This window comes from Bos indicus x Bos taurus, chromosome 25 (genome assembly GCF_003369695.1).
Source record: "Bos indicus x Bos taurus breed Angus x Brahman F1 hybrid chromosome 25, Bos_hybrid_MaternalHap_v2.0, whole genome shotgun sequence".
NCBI lineage: Eukaryota > Metazoa > Chordata > Mammalia > Artiodactyla > Bovidae > Bos > Bos indicus x Bos taurus.
This window is the reverse complement of record NC_040100.1, coordinates 13,618,971-13,639,725: the sequence shown is the minus strand read 5'-3', so window position 1 is coordinate 13,639,725 and position 20,755 is coordinate 13,618,971. Positions and strand designations below refer to the sequence as shown.

General features: G+C 43.1%; 1 protein-coding gene across 5 annotated transcripts in view; it reads left to right on the top strand.

Annotated features, from left to right (window-relative positions):
- CALN1 (calneuron 1) overlaps window positions 1-20,755 on the top strand; it is a 532,935-nt gene that overhangs the window by 336,709 nt on the left and 175,471 nt on the right. For all 5 annotated transcript variants that reach the window (XM_027526973.1, XM_027526978.1, XM_027526976.1 and 2 more), the window contains exon 4: window positions 11,294-11,406. In XM_027526973.1, coding sequence (XP_027382774.1) covers window positions 11,294-11,406 — 113 coding nt within the window. The remainder of the gene's footprint in view (window positions 1-11,293; window positions 11,407-20,755) is intronic.

The window sequence follows — 20,755 nt, the reverse complement described above, 5'->3', positions numbered from 1 at the left end:
TTTTCTAAATACAGCTTGAACATCTGGAAGTTCATGGATCACATACTGTTGAAGCCTGGTTTGGAGAATTTTGAGCATTACTTTGTTAGCATGTGAAATGAGTGCAATTGTGCAGTAGTTTGAGCATTCTTTGACATTGCCTCTCTTTGGGACTGGAATGAAAACTGACGTTTTCCAGTCCTGTGGCCACTGCAGAGTTTTCCAGATTTGCTGGCATATTGAGTGCTGCACTTTCACAGCATCATCTTTTCAGATTTGAAATAGTTCAACTGGAATTCCATCACCTCCACTAGCTTTGTTCATAGTGATGCTTCTTAAAGCCCACTTGAATTCGCATTCCAGGATGTCTGGCTATAGGTGAGTGATCACCTGGGTGATTATCTGGATTGTGAAGATCTGTTTTTGTATAATTCTGTGTATTCTTGCCACCTCTTCTTAATATCTTCTGCTTCTGTTAGGTCCATATCATTTCTGTCCTTTATTGTGCCCATCTTTGCATGAAATGTTTCCTTGGTATCTCTAATTTTCTTGAAGAGATCTCTAGTCTTTCCCATTCTATTGTTTTCCTCTATTTCTTTGCACTGATCACTGAGGAAGGCTTTCTTATCTCTCCTTGCTATTCCTTGGAATCCTGCATTCAAATGGGTATATCTTTCCTTTTTTCCCTTGCCTTTTGCTTCTCTTCTTTCCCCATCTATTTGTAAGGCCTCCTCAGAGAACCATCTTGCCTTTTTGCATTTCTTTTTCTTGGGGATGGTCTTGATCACTGCCTCCTGTACAATGTCATGAACCTCCATCCATAGTTCTTCAGGCACTCTGTCTATCAGATCTAATCCCTTGAATCTATTTCTCACTTCCACTGTATAATTGTAAGGGATTTGATTTAGGTCATACCTGAATGGTCTAGTGGTTTTCCCTACTTTCTTCAATTTCAGTCTGAATTTGGCAATAAGGAGTTCATGGTCTGAGCCATAGTCAGCTCCCGGTCTTGTTTTTGCTGACTGTATATAGCTTCTCCATCTTTGGCTGCAAAGAATATAGTCAATCTGATTTCGGTATTGACCATCTGGTCATGTCCATGTGTAGAGTCCTCTCTTATGTTGTTGGAAGAGGGTGTTTGCTATGACCAGTGCATTCTCTTGGCAAAACTCTATTAGCCTTTGCCCTGCTTCATTTTGTATTCCAAAGCCAAATTCGCATGTTACTCCAGGTATCTCTTGACTTACTACTTTTGCATTCCAATCCTCTATAATGAAAAGGACATCTTTTTGGGGTGTTAGTTCGAGAAGGTCTTGTAGGTCTTTATAGACCATTCAATTTCAGTTTTTTCAGGATTACTGTTCAGGGCATAGACTTGGATTACTGTGATATTGAATGGTTTGCCTTTGAAACAGACAGAGATCATTCTGTCATTTTTGAGATTGCACCCAAGTACTGCATTTCAGACTCTTTTGTTGACTATGATGGCTACTCCATTTCTTCTAAGGGGTTCTTGCCCACAGTAGTATATATAATGGTCATCTGAATTACAGTCACCCATTCCAGTCCATTTTAGTTCATTGATTCCTAAAATGTCAATGTTCACTCTTGCCATCTCCTGTTTGAGCACTTCCAATTTGTCTTGATTCATGGATCTAACATTCCACGTTCCTATGCAATATTGTTCTTTACAGCATAGGACTTTACTTCCATCGCCAGTCACATCCACAATTGGGCGTTGTTTTCGCTTTGGCTTTATCTGTTCATTTTTTCTGGAGTTATTTCTCCACAATCTCCAGTAGCATCTTGGGCACCTACTGGCCTGGGGAGTTCATCTTTCAGTGTCCTATCTTTTTGCCTTTTCATACTGTTCATGGGGTTTTCAAGGCAAGAGTACTGAAGTGGTTTGCCTTCCATTCTCCAGTGGATCATGTTTTGTCAGAACTCTCCACCATGACCCATCTGTCTTGGGTGATCCTACACGGCATGGCTATTAGTTTCATTGAGTTAGACACTGCTGCTGCTACTGCTAAGTTACGTCAGTCATGTCCAACTCTGTGTGACCCCATAGACGGCAGCCCACGAGGCTCCCCCATCCCTGGGATTCTCCAGGCAAGAACACTGGAGTGGGTTGCCAGACTGGTCCATATGATCAGTTTGATTAGTTTTCTGTGATTGTGGTTTTCATTCTGTCTGCCCTCTGATGATAAGGATAAGAAGTTTATGGAAGCTTCCTGATGGGAGAGGCTGACTTATCTCTCTGGTCAGGGAGCTGAAAATCCCTTACTTGTCTTGCAGCCAAAAGCACAAAACATAAAATAGAAGCACTATTGTAATAAATTAAATAAAGACGTTTAAAATGGTCCACACCAAAACATCTGTACAACATAAAATAGAAAAAAAAATTTAAAAATAGGCAGAGGAACTAAATAGACATTTATCCAAAGGACCAACAAGTCCATAAAACTGTGCTCAATATCTGTTCCTTGTGATCCTCAAGTCAAGATTATTCTGAAGTCGCTGCATCCATTTTCTCATAACTCACTCCCTGATGTACTTCAGACCCGAAACTTTCTAGTCAACACTATTCTCTGAAGGTTAGAAATGACCTTGCAGCTATTGGAGTAGAAGGCGAGTTTGGTGCTAGTAAGATGCATGGTCTGTCTTGTTTTGAGTTTCTTTTCCACATGGATCCCCGAGGAAGGTGTGAATATAAGAGCAATAGGAATAAGGAAAAAAGTGCCTGTGTATATTCAGCCTTGCCCGTGGGCTATATCCATATGCAGAAAATAAGAGAGGAGGTAGCATGGCTGGGCTAACTCTAAGCAGATTAGGCTTGGATGGACCCATAGCATAGATGAGAAACAATACCAGAGGAGCATGGGCCCCAGCTGTGAGCACAAACTTTGCACACCTCCTGAGAGCCAGCCTTATTGATTACTTCCTGGTCCTATTCGGAAGGGACGTGAGAGTGAGCAGTGCCAAGGCTAGGACATGCCTCCACCCTCCACCAACTCCCTCCTTTATCTCACTATCCCTCAGCTCTCTACTGTGCATGTGTGCGTGCTAAGTTGCTTCAGGCGTGTCTGACTCTTTGTGACCCTATGGACTGTAGCCCACCTGCAGGGCTCCTCAGTCCGTGGGATTCTTCAGGCAAGAATACTGGAGTGGGTTGCCATGCCTTCCTCCAGGGGATCTTCCCCACCCACGGATCGGACCCATGTCTCTGACATCTCCTGCATTGGCAGGTGGTTCTTTATCACTTGTGCTACCTGGGAAGCCCACTTTCTACTGTGGTCAATTGCAATTTCCCATTTGGATATAAAGCGGAAGTAGAAGCATCTTTTCTATCATTCTAGGATGCATAAGAGGTGTAAAAGCTCTGCTTAACGTCCAGCTCCCATGAGAAACAGGCTTCCCGGGATGCTAGGTTGCCGGCGGCCTGTGCACTGCTTAGGGTTGTCTGGGCCTTGGAGCTGCTTTGACAGGCAGGTTGAGGATTGGGCAGTTTGGGAAGTAGGAGGACTTAAGTATGTAAAATTCTGAGCACAGAGGCAGAGGATGGAGAGAACATGCTAGTCCTTTCAGAATAGTGGCTGAGCCAGCCTGCTGCCCACAGTCAAGCCTTCACAAGGAAGAACCTTGCTTGTGTCACCAGCTTCTCTGAGGTCTATATTAGATCCCTAACCAGGGATCGAACCCATGATATCTACAGTGGACACACTGAGTCCCAACCACTGGACTGCCAGGGAAGTCCCTGTTTCTCTTCTTAAAAGGATACCAATCCTATTGGATTAGGGTCCCACCCTTATTACCTCACTTAACCTTAATCACTTCCTTCAAGTCTCTGTCTCCAAATATAGTCACACTGGGAGTTGGGGCTTCAACCAATGAATTCTGGAGGGACACAGTTCAGTCCCTAACACATTATAAGAGGTTGATGTGGAAGCATTACTGCTACTGCTAAGTCACTTCAGTCATGTCCGACTCTGTGCGACCGCAGAGACGGCAGCCCACCAGACTTCCCCGTCCCTGGGATTCTCCAGGCAAGACACTGGAGTGGGTTGCCATTGCCTTCTCAGCATTAGGCACACAAATTTCACTGGGTGGAGTTGGTGGATGGGGTGATGCTCTCACTCCCCACTTGGACACTTCCCACTGACGCTGCATCAGAAACAAGCAGGGCTTATCTTGTCCTGTTCTCTTCCCACAGGAGTCCTTGTTCCAGCATAAAGGGAGGGTGGTTACTGCTCCAGTCACACAACATCCTTCCTGGGGTCCATGAAGTATTCAGGATGCTCATCTCCTCTTTCAGCTTGCTAGAACCTCCCCTCCCTTACGGGTTAAGGGTTCTGTTGACTTTTAAGAAAGTGCACACCATGAGAGCTGCAAGTCAAGTTTTATTTGGGGCAAAATGAGGACTGTAGCTCAGGAGACAGCATTAAAGAGAGCCCCGAGAAACCACTCTGAGGAGACCAGGGGAAGAACTAAATACATACGCTATATAGCTAGGATATATTGCAATAAGGGGCTTCCCTGGTGGCTCAGCAGTAAAGAATCTGCCTGCCAATGCAGGAGATGGGTTTGATTCTGGGTCGGGAAGATCCCCTGGAGAAGGAAATGGCAACCCACTCCAGTATTCTTGCCTGGGAAATCCCATGGACAGAGGGGCCTGGTGGGCTACAATCCGTGGAGTCACAAAGAGTCTGACTCGACTTAGCATCTAAAAAACAACAACAATATTTCAATAACGCGCAGGTTATCAGGAACATCAAAATATTATTATTAATTGAAGAAAACCAGATATCTCGAGTTAAGGCATTTAGCACTTTTCTAAGTATGGGAAAATGCAAGAGTCTAAGCTCACTGAAATCATTCCTCAGGTATGCACCTGAGCTATCTGGGGCCAGTATCCTGTATTTTCACACCCTATGTTCCCTCAGGGCTCACCACAGGGAGTGCCTGCAATCTATTGGCTGCTAGATGGCAGGTGTTCTTTTCAGCCCTGAATTTCCTCGGAGCTCACTGGCTCATGTTGGAGGGCTGCAATTGCCGATGACTGTGATATCCTTGTTTACTGATATGGCAGGAAATATTCTGTTTCTCAGCTCACTCCTGAGCCATCGAGAATTTCCAAATTAGAGCCTTTGCTCCTACTGTGGTGCTGCCCTAGCTCAATGCTTTTAGGTCAGTCCCAGCCCCTACTAGATTCTGCCCTGGGTGATGGATTGCAACCTCCTGGAGGGTAAGCCTGTGTCTATTCATCCCTCTCTTGCCCCACCGTATACCTCACATCTCCGTGCTTTTGGAATTGAGTCAGTTGATTGGAACAGAGTCTCAAGCAGACATTTCTTCTTCCTCCCAAGCTATCTCCTCATTACCCTTCTTTACCCATCATTTTTTCTGAATATGCCTTTCCTTCCTTTTATTTTGCAGGGATTTTTATTGTTATTTTACCTCTTGGTGAAAGTTTCAGCTGGTTGGTCTTAACGAATGTCGTGCAGTCCTGGCCCTCCCGCAGCTTCTTGCCCTCGTTCAAGTTCATTACTCTGACTTACATAGCAGTGGGAAGCAATCAGATGTGGTCCTGGGCAGGTTAGCTTCCTGCCTGTCTTGCTAAGTGGATCATAATATTGGAAGCATGGGGGAGGTTAGGAATGATTCCTTATTGGAGTGAGTTTCATTGTTTTGCTCTGCACTTACTGTTAAAGATTCGTAAAATGATTTAACCAAATGAAGTTTTTGCATTCGGAGGTCACTGCATTCTGTGAAGGGTCAGGGGAGGGCGGTCTGGGAAGATGTCTGGTTTGTCTTTAGGGGACACGTGAATGCCAGCCTGATGTCTTTAGGGGACACGTGAATGTCCCCTGCCTGATGTCACCCTGCCAGGCCTGGTGGAAGAGGGTGCCTATAGGATTGTATGGGAGAGACCTGGATCCTCTGAGAACTGACCCTCCAAGGAGAATTACTGAGACCCTCATTGCAGGCAGGATGGCAATTTGGGGGAACAAAGAGCTTTCAGACAGTGGTCATTTGTGTTAAAGCCTCTAAAGGCCATTTTCCCAGTTCCCACTAAATTCCTTCCTAAAAGCTCAGTAGGAAAACATACTATACTCTCAGACTTTGCAGAGAGGTGTAACCTGAAACAGGAATTGTACTGGGGCCTCTGACATAGAGGGAGGCTTTGCAACGTGGGGGTTAAATCAAGAGTTCCAAGTTGATCCCTCGGCAGGCATATACTAGCTGACCAGCCTTGACCCAGCTCCTTTTAACCTCTTCTTGGTGAAGTTTTCTCAAGGGTAGAATGTGGAAGGGCAGAACCTATTCACAGTGTTGGGATGGAATCAAACACAATAATATGTCAGACCTTGAGTTCAGTGTCTGGCATATAGCAAATGTTAAATCAATATTTCCTATTACTTATTATGACTCTTTTAAATGCTTAATAAAGGCCTCCAGCAGCTGCCCTGAGACTTGATAACTAGACAAAAAGACAACTTAGATTTCAATTTGCCTCTTTGTGCCAGAAGCCACAGCATTCCCCAGCCAGGGAACACTGGGGTCAGATGAATTAGTGTTCCTGACAGTGTCATACATCACCTGGCCTCCCGAGAGGAGGCAAAAGCATAGGCAAGCTGCCGGGTTGGGAATCACCGCTCTGCTCCTCTGTGTGAGCTTCTGCAAGTTACTGAACCTCTCTGTGCATCAGTTTTCTCATCTGTAAAATGGGCTACTGGCAGACTTCAGTGAACTAGGCTGTGCAATGTCTTCCAATGATGCCATGGCATTGTGAATGCTCAGTATGTTAGATGTTAAGATCATCACCAGACTTCCCAGACTTTGCCTCTGCCGGCGGCTAGTTTTTGTATAAGGAACTTAGGGAGATATGTCTGAAATTATACTCTTCTCAGTACTCCTGGGATGGATGCAGGGTGGGGTAGGGTGAGGTGGACGTGGGGCCAGACTGCTAGGAGCAGCTTTGAAAGCTTACGGAGTGTTCCCAGTCCTGTCTATCCTTTAAACTAGGATCTGCTGAAGGGGACTTTTATTCAGTCTCCATCTGAATAGAATCTTGTACTCCTGGCAAGACCAGTGACGAGCTTTGTATGTGAAGGAGGACTCTGTGTACTGAGGGTCTGCAGAAAATGTGCAATATGCACATGCTCAGGAGCCAGAGCTGAGAAGATCCCAAGAGACATAGACAAAGTCAAAGAGGCATCCCTCTTATTTCTCCAACTATGGGCCTGCAGAAATCTCCCTTGGCTCATTGATAATGGAAAAAAAAAAATGGAGGAGAGAATCACATTTTGACCAATAAGAAATCTGAGGTTCCAAATGTCTTCTGCTTAATAGCTAGAAACAAATCCTTCCATGAACCAGACCTCTCCTCCAACTAGCAGAAAGGCTCTGCCAAGTCCCCTGTGCCCCTGCACTGTAGCTGGCACCACCCTGGGGTTGCTCACCATGACCCAAGCTCTTTCCTTCTGGTCAGCGGTTTCGGGAGCAAAAAAGCTGCTCCCTTCACCGAGGTCAGGATATGGTTGGAAGCATCAATTCCATTTGTCAACTTTGAGGCTGATGTTCTCAGCCAAGGGCACCATCTGTGAGTGCTCCCTGATGACTTTGACCAGGGTTCTGTGTGGACTCCAGTTCCACATGCTGCTCTCCCATCACCTGGGTTGGGGGGAGGTTTCAGAGAGGTGGGTGATCACTTTCCTCTTACCTGAAAGTTAGATTGTTTAAAAACAGCCTCATGCTCCTGGTCCTCAGGTGCCTAATATACTGAGAAATATACTCGGCACATACTCTGGACCTCCCCCATCCCCATTCCATTCAGCTCCCAAGTAAGAGTGCCTACTACACCCCGGCCAGAAGCTTGTATGACCCAGCCCAGTGGATGTATTTTAGATAGGGTCTTATGAGGTCTTTGTAAAAGAATGATCCACACCTTCGAGCTTCTAAACCTTTATGAACCGTTGCCCTGGGTGACAGACAGTTGGGGTGATGCCCATTGTTACTAGACCAGCACCTCAGAAGGAGGTCCCTGGAAGGAGAACCATAGTACAGTAAGTCCCCTACATATGAACAGGTTTCATTAGTAAGTCCAGTTTGTTCTTAAGTCTAATTTGTTCATAGGTACCCAACTAACACAATCAGCTATATCATACTATACTGTAATAGGTTTATAATACTTTCCACACAACTAATACATAAAAAACAAACACAAAAAATAAAGAAAACATTTCTCATCTTATACTAGTACAGCACAACAGCTGGCATCCAGGGGTTGGCATCAAGGGTTACCAACTGGAGGAGGGAGAGGAGGTGGGAGATGGTGGAACTGAAGGATTGTCAGCAATAGGAGATGGAGGGCAAGCTGCAATTTCACTCATGCCTGACGTTGATGGAACAGGTTCTGGTTCCTTGCTGGAACTAGATGCACGTTTGCATCTTTGAAAGTTCACGACTTGACGATTGGCACGGAGGGGACTTACTGTACTTGAGACATTATCTAGTCTAGTGTTTCTCAAACTACTTCCTCTTCCTTGTCTGCTTCTTCCTCTTGTCCTGCTCCTCCTTCTTGTTCTGCCACCCACCTGCTCAGATGCCTTTTAAGACACTTGTTTCTCTAGTTGCCCCAACCCCATGGCATTTTAATAGTACAGATATAGTGTGCATATGTCTCTTTATGTACTGTGACCTTAGGAGGGCCACTAATGATTGTAATGCCTAAGATATTTTTTGTCCCCTAAGAATCACTTTCCATCTCACTGAAGGTGACACTTTCTCTCTTGAGAATGCATCTTCTGGTCTGAGACTTTTTGGCCATCCAGCACTGGCTTTTTGTTTATTTATTTATGGCTGCACTAGGTCTTCATTGCAGCACACAGGCTCTTCATTGACGCATGCAGGCTTTCTCTAGTTGTGGTGAGCGGAGACTACTCTCTAGTTGCAGCATGCAGGCTTCTCATTATGGTAGCTTCTCTTGTTGCAGAGCATGGACTCTAGGGCACTCTGGCTTCAGTAGTTGGCTCAGGGGCTTAGCTGCCCCATGGCTTGTAGAATGTTAGTCCCCAGAGCAAGGATCCCATGTCCCCTGCACTGGCAGGCTGATTCTTAATGACTGGACTGCCAGGGAAGTCCCCAGTGCCAGGTTTGACTAGCAGGAGCAACTTGGGGGTGAGCAGCAGGTTAGTGCATGAGCATAACAAGTGTGACTGTCCTAGACTGGGAGCCATGTGGTGCTAACTCATTGTGAATACCAGCAAGACTGGGCCATTCTCAGCTTCCTCCAGCTTTCTACTTTCACAAATACTGGATGATTTATCTTTGGGTAAACATCTTGGACTGCATTTAAGGTAGTTTCCTTGCTTTGTCTTTTTCTTTAAAAGTGAAGTTGTTAAGTGAAAAGGAACCAGCAGGATACAGCATTTTGAATCCTGCTAGTCAGTGTTCAGGATGAGCACACAGGGGTGCATAAGAGAGCTCGTGTCTTCTCCACATCTCTGCCAGCATTGAACAGTATTCTTTTAAGAAGTATTTGCTGGTTTGAAAGGCAAGATGCTAACTTGTTGTCGGCTGATGATGACCAGCCAGGGTGAAATTTTAGATCCTTTCATCTTGTCAAATGGTAAGAGGTACATTCCTTTCTCAGTGGTCCTTGGACTGCCCCACCCCATTTGGTGGCTTAGTCTTCCCTTTCCCACTGACTTGTCATTCTTCTCCTATCCTCTTGGAAGTTTTATCTACACTTGGATCTGTTCCTGGACTGTCTTTTTCTGAATTATTGACATCTTGATGATGACATCTGCTTGAATTTTGGAAGTAGGTTTTCAGCAAAGGCTCATGGAAGGCTATTACACTCTGGGAGTGGATTGATATGTCTGCACTTTGGCAAGCTTGTATGCAGCCACCTGGGCTGTCTTTTTCACCTGGGACCAAGGTGTGGTGACTCTTGGTGGAGACACCCTCCCAAGCAGTCCGTGCAGAATGCCACACTGATGAATCCTGGGGGCTCAGGCCATGCCCTGAAGGTCCACTTTTGTCTAAGTTGGCCTAAGTTCACTTGGCCAGTGTCAGCTCTAGCATGGAAGTTCCAATACATGTTGAACTGAGCAAAGAAAATACAAGCAAGAGATATCATTCATTCTCTAAGGGCACTTTGAGTGCCCACCATGGTATCAAATATAGACTTTTCAGACTGGGTCCTTGGCCTTGCAGAGCTAACAATCTAGGTGGGAGACAGGCATGCACATTAGTGGCTGAGATAGAGGGTAATCAGTTCTAAACAGGTGCACATTAAGTTAGTAGGAGAAACAGAAGTTTGCCCAACTCCGTCTAGTGAGATGAGAAATGGTCAGGAAAAATATCAAAAGAGAACATGATATTTCAGCTTCATCTTATGAAACAAGTTAGAGATTACCCAGTAGACAAATGGAGGGAACAGTGTGTACAGAGGTCTGGAGCTCCGAAATAGCATGACATCTTGTGCAGAGGTGGGGAGCAAAAGGTGTCAAAAGGCATAATGGGACTTGAGGTGGGTGGGTTCTGAGGTGGTTTCCTTATTTTTGGTCAAAGATGCCACTGAAGTTTATAAAGCAGGATCAGATAGGCTTTGGGAGAAGTAAACTCAACTGTGTGGAAGAAAGTACGGAGGTGAGAATATGAGGACAAAAGTCATTCTACTAGTAATATTGTAATTATTATTAGAACATTCATTCTTGGAAACGTTTTCCTACCACAGTGTTTTTGGAACTGGACTAGCAATTGAATTAATGAAGAAGGTAGAGCAGCTACAGGTATTTAACAAGTGAAATCAGTAAGACTTGATGACTAAATCTATGTGTGATTGACCAGTATGAAGGAAGAGATTGGGATAAAGGTGTGATTTCTCTCCTGTACAGCTAGGCAACTTGGGGTCCAGGAATTACAGTACCTGTGAGGTTGTGGGAGGTGTTGGTTGGGATTTAGATATAAATAGTAACAAATGATTAGGGATAGGTGGTATTGGAGGTACTAATTGTTGCCAGTTTCTTTTGGTTGTCTTTTGGTATTTTAAGATGTTGCACAGTTTTCAGAAATGGTTCCAGCTCTTCATTGATCAAGGTCATGCTGTGTAGAAAAGCATGTAGATGTTTATTTCATGTTTATTTTATTCATCTACTCCCAGATGTTTATTTCATTATTTCAAATTATTTCATGATTTTATTTCACGGAGATGTTTATTTCATATTTCCAGTGAAATAATGAAATAAACATTGGGTAGGTCAATTTCAGCTACTTTTCAACTCATACTTATATCTTCTCCTTCCAGGGGATGGCCAGGTGGATTTTGATGAATTCATGACCATTCTTGGCCCCAAACTGGTGTCTTCAGAAGGTCGCGATGGTTTTCTTGGAAACACAATAGACAGCATATTCTGGCAGGTGAGTTAAGATTTTGTTTAAAGATTAGATTTGATAGTAAACATGGGTTTGGGACTAACATTTGACTGTGAATTCTTGAGCTTATGTTCAGCATATGAAGCTCTCTTTTGGGCTCGACTGATGTACATTTCTTGAACTGGACAACTAAGTTGAGATCATACTGCTGCTGCTGCTGCTAAATTGCTTCAGTTGTGTCCAACTCTGTGCGACCCCATAGACGGAAACCCACCAGGCTCCCCTGTCCCTGAGATTCTCCTAGGTCCCCTGAAAACAAGTATCAAAACTATACTCTTTTAAGTCTTGGAAGAGTGAAATATCTCCCTATTTATTCCTTATTTCAAAAATAGTTTTACATTTTGGAGAAATGAGATTCCTCCTCTTCTGGTTCACAAAAGCCTTTTTCCTGAAGACACCTAGGAAGGACATATTGGTATTACCTGTGCTCACTGCCATTCCTGGTTCAGGAGGTCCTTGCTGAGAGGATGATATGATTGCCTTGTGTGTTTGGATCCTATCTCTCAAGAGGAAAGAAGGGTTTTATCTCAAAATTTGTATTTGATACTTCTCAATTTGCTTCTGTTTCTATCTGCAAGCTGTCTTAGAAATTCCAAGTAACAATGACCTTTGAACTATTTTGATGTGCTATAAGTCATTTCTTTATATTCTTTAATTTTAAAATGTGAATATTATTTTATGATTATGGAATTTGGGGAATGGCTCATCAATAATTATTTTTAAGATGTGAATATAATTTGTCAAGTTAAATTGAATTATAGTTTAGACATGTAAAACACCATTCCAACACAGGGTGGTTTCTTTAATTTCTTGATGTGTTTTTTCCCTTAACCAACGATATTTCTCTCATCTAGTTAAGGATTGCAGTCGGCAGTGTACCTCTAGTCTTAATCTATCATCTTGCATATAACCAACAAGTACTTAGTAAGAACTTGTTACTTATCCCGTAGTCTAACAATCACTATGGGTTTTACAAAAGATGTTTAAGACAGTCCTTCACAGAGAATAGAGTGCTGGTTGCTAAGGGGAAGGAGGGTGGGAGAGAGTTGGATTGGAAGTTTGGGATTAGCAGATGCAAACTGGTATGGGGAGAATGAATAAACAACAAAGTCCTACTGTATAGCACAGGGAACTATATTCAATACTCTATGATGAACCACGATAGAAAAGAATATGAAAAAGAATGTATATATATATGTATAACTGAGTCACTTTGCTCTACAGCAGAAATTGACACAACACTGTAATTCAACTATACCTCAGTCCTATTGGTTACAAAGTGCATCCGCATTCAGTGGAGGGAGAGGACTCCTCCCAGTGAATCCCCAGAGGAGGGGTCATTGAGGACCGCCTTGGAGACCGGCGACCACAAAGGGGAATGTGGCTGTACTTTGGCTTCAGCTTCCTGGCCTGACACTGCTGTCACGGTCTTTCATTTTTTTCAGGTTTTGGTTTCTCCCTATCTTAGAGGAAAACTGACCATGGATGTTCTCTGTGTTCTGAGAAGTGAGCCCACCAGGCCCTAGGCTCACCTTGCAAATTAAGTCTGCTCTCCAAGGCTCACTCATTCCTGGCATTCTAGCCTACAGGGCCAAGGGGAGAAGAAAATCAATTGGGATTCTGCAAAAAGGGCTATTTATCAGTTGGTGCTCATCCCCAAAGTTTTGAGCGCCTGGCTCTTTGCAGGAAACTGGTATCAGTGAAGATGGAATTGATTGGCTACTAACACGAGGGCCATGCCCCAGAGTGTCTGTCCTCCCTGGGTACTTAGTCTGGGTGTGAGACTCACAGATTTCTTGGCTGCCAGTTCAGAACCTCTCCCTTGTGTAGCAAATAATAACCTGTGGAATTCTTATTGTCTTCTCCTTTATTCATCAAAGTCGTGTGTGTTGGCTGTTACTGCTGTGATGTAGTTGAGCAGAACTTGGTGTATGTTAGTGGTGGAGAGGAGAGGAGGGGAGGGAGGAGCTGAGAGGGCCAGATGCAGGGTGGGGGCGGGGGAGGGCTTTCATGCTCAACACTTCAACTCCATTGCAACTGTAGAGCAGCAGCATCCTCAAAGTCACTTTATTCTGCCAGTCACTTGCACCACACACCACAAGGCCACTTGTACCCAAGAAGGTATCTAATGCAACAGATGCTCCCATGCTGTGAAACATCTGCATCGAGGGTTCACCTGAGTCCCCACAACAGCCCTTCATCTTTCCTCCTCTATGACCTCCAGCACTGTGCACAGCTGTGTTCTGCCACGAGCTCGCAGACTGTGGTAACGACCAAATGGCAGAGGTAATGACCAGCATCACGGGAGATCATGCAGCTCTGGTGATCCAGGTTCAACCAACACTTCTGTTAAACTCTTCTCCCTTTAAAGAGAGAGAGATGAGTCCCACCCTTAGCTAGGAGAGGAGCCAGTGGTGTCTTACTATCAGGACTTACCTGTACCTGTAGAAGGAGCCAACACCTTGGCTCCTTGGCTCACGTTTTTATCTTATGCATAAACTTCACTAAGACTTGACTAATTTACAGGGTTTTTTTTGGCTGTGCTGGGTCTTATTGCAGCGCATTGGCTTCTTTTGTTGAAGAGCACGAGTTCTAAAGCACGTGGACTCAGTAGTTGCAAGTATATGGGCCTTAGCTGCCCTGCGGCATATGGGATCCTGGGCCCCTGATCAGGGATCAGACCCGAGTCCCCTGCATTTGCAAGGTGGATCTTTAACTACTGGATCACCAGGGAAGTCCCTAATTTACAGTTTCTGATTTAAGAAATGAAACACATCAATATTTAAGCAAATGGATCTATTCAGTGGATGGCATTGGATGTGTGGGAACAGGTTTGGGGCTGGAGGTTAAGAACAAAGAAACTCACAGGGCTTCCTGCTCTTTGTGCCTGCTCCAGAGTGAGTTTTTACTTGCCTGTTTACACACAGGTCTAGTTTATCTCACATCTGTGTGCACAGGAAAGAAACACTCTGGAAAGCTCCAGGTACAATATGATGCCAAATCTTTTATGCATAAAAGAACTGGGGAAAATATGTCAGAGTATTATTGACAGTGACATTCCATATGTGATAGCATGATGAGTGATCATATCTTTCTATATTTTTCAAAAGCTTCACAATGGGCATGCATTACTTGTATAATCAGAAAAAGATGAAAGGAAAGTAAATATAGTCCCCAGCTAGTCAAATAACTATGAAGTATCTACAATGTTTTCATCTGTGAAACTGTAAATTATCTGCCCTGTGAGGTCTACCTTGGATAAAACTTGCAGGGAAAGCAAGTGAGACAGAAGAAATTATATTCATTCACATGAGGTGTTTGTTGCATGTGACCAAGACCTAGAAAATACCAGGATTTTGACTTTTGTTCTTTTATGGATAACTTGCATTCCAGCAGGCAGAGTCGCTTCTTACATCAAATCTGGCACTAACAGAATGGTTCTCTCCTCAATATTTTGTCAACGTGCCACTCTATCGGAGTTTGGGATCCAAAGCTGCTGTTCTTAATCATCTTAGGAACCAAATAGCTTTCAGCAGCCATGCCCATCATGAGGCCTGTTAGATTGACAGTGAATGCTTGAATCCCCAAAGCGATTTTACTGCCTGCGAAATATGGAGCATGGAAAACTCAGGAGAGGTTCTCAAAGTCTGGTTCCTGAACCAGCAGCATCAGCATCACCTGGGACATGTTAGATATGCAAACACCTGGACCCCACCCTAGAAGTACTGAATCAAAAACTCCAGGGTGGAGCTGGTATCTGGGTTCAATCCACCCTCCAGGTGGCTCTGATGTTTGCCCAAGATTGAGAGCTACTGAGATTTCAGCGATCCTGGCACATGGGGCAGGCATCCAGTAAGGCTTACTGGTCTGATTCAAACCTTGGTCATTTGGGTTTTTCCCTCATTTACTCATATTTATAAGTATCATTGGTCTTTAGTCCATATAACAGTATATGTTTTAACTGTTTTAAAAGATGGAGGAATTACATGTCAATATGTAACTAATTTTCTAAGTAGGAATTGCCTTTCTAAGCATTAAAGCAACAGAAGAATCATAAATAAAAACTATTAAACTATTGAAAGGATGTTTCAGAAAGTAATTGGGAGACTTCTCTGGCAGTCCCAGCGGCACTAGGTTCTCTCACTGGTCAGGGAGCTAGATCCCAGGTGCCACAACTAAAGACCCTGCATGCTGCAACTAAGACCCAGAGCAGCCAAATAAATAAAGAAATAAGTAGTTTAAAAAGTAATAGGAAAAAATACAGCAATAGACTAAGGTATATGTGGAGAGCATTTCTAAAACAATATGGAAACCTCTAGATATGATAACAGATGAGTGGGATAAGAAATAACAATTGATGGATACTTTAAACAAACATTAAAACAGTTCTCAACCTCACTAGAAATCTAAGGGATATCTACTAAAATAGTAATTGGATAACAGTTTTCACCTACCAAGTTGGAAAAGAATAAAACATATAATAGTGCTGTCAAGAGGGAGGAAATGGGCAAACTCATATACTACCAGTAGAAATGTAAATTGTAAAACTTTTCTGAAAACTATTTGCTGATAGTTTTCTACAACTTTTCCAATGTTAAACCTTATAATTAAAAATAATTCTACGTCTAAGACTCTGTCATATGAAATTAGTTAGAGGTGTAGAAAAATGTACTTACAAAGATGGAATATTGTGCAATTTTTTAAAATAATATTTTCACTCTACGATCTAGAGATTTTAATTTACAGTGTAATTACATCCTTGTCCTACAACTATTATATATCCATTTATATTCATACAGAGACAAAAACTGGGGAAAATGTAGTAATTCTGACAATACTAATTATGACTTGGAATAGAGGTGAATGTAAATTTTCTTTATCCTTGTATGTAGTTTCTGAAATTTCTACAATTAGGCCATAGGATCTATTCTGTTATTATTCAATGAAATTAACAAAATCACATTGTAAAACAACTGTTTTCAGTGCCAAAAAAAAGTGGTTAGACTTTCTAATACATGTACTCATTGCTATGGTAAATAAAGTACACAAAATTTACATGAGAGTTTATAATCAAAATGGTGACTGCCAGCTGCCTGGAGGAAAAGAATTCAGGCAAAGCCTCTGAGAAGCAGTGGTCACCCCAAGCAGCTGGGTGGCTACTTGTTCCAGAAGCCACAGGAGGCCTGAGGCCAGCTGCAGTTTCCAATGTATCAGTCACCTTATATTCAGTTAGTATATCGAAAACTCACCCTTTAGAAGAATGTCTGCATTGATTTCATAATCAGAATAAAAATAATGTTAATACTAATTTTAAATATCCCTTCTAAATAAATTCATGATGGGCTCTCAGCTTTGTGATTGGGTTGGGCTGATAGGTAACTTCAGGCAAAAAGAGGAAAAAGTCACTGGTCATATCTAGGAAACTCCTGGCTTATGTCCAGTGGAATCTTCCCATGTTACAGGTAAAGTTGTTTTCTTTATTTAATCTACTTAAAAGTCTAACACACAGGGTCTGTGTGTAATATGAATATCCTGTCGACCTCAGGAAAGCATAGAATTTTCATTCAAAGTTATCTAAAAGAGGACTGGGTCTTGTAAGGGTAATATCTTGCATTCAAGTTCAGAGGGAAGAGAGAAAGAAACAAGGCAGGTGTGGAGCCAGTGGAGACTTCTTGGGGTCTGGCTGATGAAGCCTCTAAAATCCACAGTTGAGATCAATTCAGTCGCTCACTCGTGTCCGACTCTTTGTGACCCCATGGCCTACAGCACCCCAGGCTTCCCTTTCTATCACCAACTCCTGGAGCTCGTGTCAGTGATGCCATCCAACCATCTAGGGAAAACCACTAGACCATTCAGGTATGACCTAAATCAAATCCCTTATGAATATGGAGTGGAAGTGACAAATAGATTGAAGGAATTAGATCTGATAGAGTGCCTGAAGAACTATGGACAGAGGTTCTTCACATTGTACAGGAGGCAGTGATCAAGACCATCCCCAAGAAAAATAAATGCAAAAAGGCAAAATGGTTCTCTGAGGAGGCCTTACAAATAGCTGGGGAAAGAAGAGAAGCAAAAGGCAAAGGAAAAAAGGAAAGGAATACCCATTTGAATGCAGAGTTCCAAAGAACAGCAAGGAGAGATAAGAAAGCCTTCCTCAGTGATCAATGCAAAGAAATACAGGAAAACAACAAAATGGGAAAGACTAGAGATCTCTTCAAGAAAATTAGAGATACCAAGGAAACATTTCATGCAAAGATGGGCTCAATAAAGGACAGAATGGGACCTACCTAACAGAAGCAGAAGATATTAAGAAGAGGTGGCAAAAATACACAGAACTATACAAAAGAGATCTTCATGACCTAGATAACCATGATGGTGTGATCACTCACCTAGAACGAGACATCCTGGAATGCGAAGTCAAGTGGGCCTTAGGAAGCATCATTATGAACAGAGCTAGTGGAGGTGATAGAACTCCAGGTGAATTATTTCAAATCCTAAAAGATGATGCTGTGAAAGTGCTGCACTCAGTATGCCAGCAAATTTGGAAAACTCCACAGTGGCCGCAGGACTGGAAAAGGTCAGTGTTCATTCCCATCCCAAAGAAAGACAATGCCAGTTCAGTTCAATTCAGTTGCTCAGTCATGTCTGACTCTCTGCGACCCCATGAACTGCAGCATGTCAGAGTTCCCTGTCCATCACCAACTCCCAGAGCTTACTCAAACTCATGTTCATTGAGTCAGTGATGCCATCCAACCATCTCATCCTCTGTCATCCCCTTCTCCTACCTTCAGTCTTTCCCAGCATCAGGGTCTTTTCAAATAAGTCATTTCTTCATATCAGGTGATCAAAATACTGGAGTTTTAGCTTCAGCATCAGTCCTTCTGATGAATATTCAGAACTGATTTCCTTTAGGATGGACTGGTTGGATCTCCTTGCTGTCCAAGGGACTCTCAAGAGTCTTCTCCAGCGCCACAGTTCAAAAGCATCAATTCTTCAGCGGTCAGCCTTCTTTATAGTCCAACTCTCACATCCATACATGACCACTGGAAAACCCATAACTTTGACTAGACGAACCATTGTCAGCAAAGTAATGTCACTGCTTTTTAATATATGCTGTTATATGCTGTCTAGGTTGGTCATGACTTTTCTTCAAAGGAGCAAGCATCTTTTAATTTCATGGCTGCAGTCACCATCTGCAGTGATTTTGGAGCCCAAGAAAATAAAGTCTGTCACTGTTTCCATTGTTTCCCCATCCATTTGCCATGAAGTGATGGGACCAGATGCCATGATCTTCGTTTTCTGAATGTTGAGTTTTAAGCCAACTTTTTCACTCTCCTCTTTCACTTTCATCAGGAAGCTCTTTAGTTCTTCTTCACTTTCTGCCTTAAGGGTGGTGTCACCTGCATATCTGAGATTATTGATATTTCTCCCGGCAATCTTGATTCCAGCTTGTGCTTCCTCCAGCCCAGTGTTTCTCATTATGTACTCTGCATAGAAGTTAAATAAGCAGGGTGACAATATACAGCCTTGACGTACTCCTTTTCCTATTTGGAACCAGTCTGTTGTTCCATAACCAGTTATAACTGTTGCTTCCTGACCTGCATACAGATTTTTCAGGAGGCAGGTCAGGTGGTCTGGTATTCCCATCTCTTTCAGAATTTTCCAGTTTGTTGTGATCCACATAGTCAAAAGCTTTGGCATAGTCAATAAAGCAGAAGTAGATGGTTTTCTGAAACTCTCTTCCTTTTTCGATGATCCAGCAGATGTTGGCAATTTGATCTCTGATTCCTCTGTCTTTTCTAAATACAGCTTGAACATCTGGAGGTGCACGGTTCATGTACTGTTGAAGCCTGGCTTGGAGAATCTTGAGCGTTATTTTGTTAGCGTGTGAGATGAGTGCAGTTGTGCAGTATATTTGAACATTCTTTGTTTGAACATTCTTTGGCATTGCCTCTCTTTGGGATTGGAATGAAAACTGACCTTTTCCAGTCCTGTGGCAACTGCAGAGTTTTCCAAATCTGCTGGCATATTGAGTGCAGCACTTTCACAGCATCATCTTTTAGGATTTGATATAGCTCAACTGGAATTCCATCACCTCCACTAGCTCTGTTCATAATAATGCTTTGTTGGAGAAGACTCTTGCGAGTCCCTTGGACTGCAAGGAGATCCAACCAGTCCATTCTGAAGCAGATCAGCCCTGGGATTTCTTTGGAGGGAATGATGCTGAAGCTGAAACTCCAGTACTTTGGCCACCTCATGCGAAGAGCTGACTCATTGGAAAAGACTCTGATGCTGGGAGGGATTGGGGGCAGGAGGAGAAGGGGACGACAGAGGATGAGATGGATGGATGGCATCACTGACTCGATGGACATGAGTCTGAGTGAACTCCGGGAGTTTGTGATGGACAGGGAGGCCTGGCATGCTGTGATTCATGGGGATCACAAGAGTCGGACACGACTGAGCGACTGAACTGAACTGAACTGAAAACCCACTTGACTTCACATTCCAGGATGTCTGGCTGTAGGTGAGTGATCACCTGGGTGATTATCTGGGTCATGAAGATCTTTTTTGTATAGTTCTTCTGTGTATTCTTGCCACCTCTACTTAATATCTTCTGCTTCTGTTAGGTCCATACAATTTCTGTCCTTTATAGTGCCCATCTTTGCATAAAATGTCCCCAGGTATCTCTAATTTTCTTGAAGAAATCTCTAGTCTTTCTCATTCTATTGTTTTCCCCTATTTCTTTGCATTGATCACTGAGGAAAGCTTTCTTTTTTTTATTTAAATTTATTTATTTTAATTAGAGGCTAATTACTTTACAATATTGTATTGGTGTACACCCGTGGTGGATTCATGTTGAGGAAAGCTTTCTTATCTCCCCTTGCTATTCTTTGGAACTCTGCATTCAAATGGGTATTCCTTTCCTTTTTTCCTTTGCCTTTTGCTTCTCTTCTTTCCCCAGCTATTTGTAAGGCCTCCTCAGAGAACCATTTTGCCTTTTTGCATTTATTTTTCTTGGGGATGGTCTTGATCACTGCCTCCTATACAATGTGAAGAACCTCTGTCCATAGTTCTTCAGGCACTCTATCAGATCTAATTCCTTCAATCTATTTGTCACTTCCACTCCATAATTGTAAGGGATTTAATTTATGTCATACCTGAATGGTCCAGTGGTTTTCCCTACTTTATAAGGAGTTCATGATCTGAGCCACAGTCAGCTCCCTGTCTTGTTTTTTGCTGACTTATAGAGCTTCTCCAGGGAGAGGCAATGGCACCCCACTCCAGTACTCTTGCCTGGAAAATCCCATGGACGGAAGTGCCTGGTAGGCTGCAG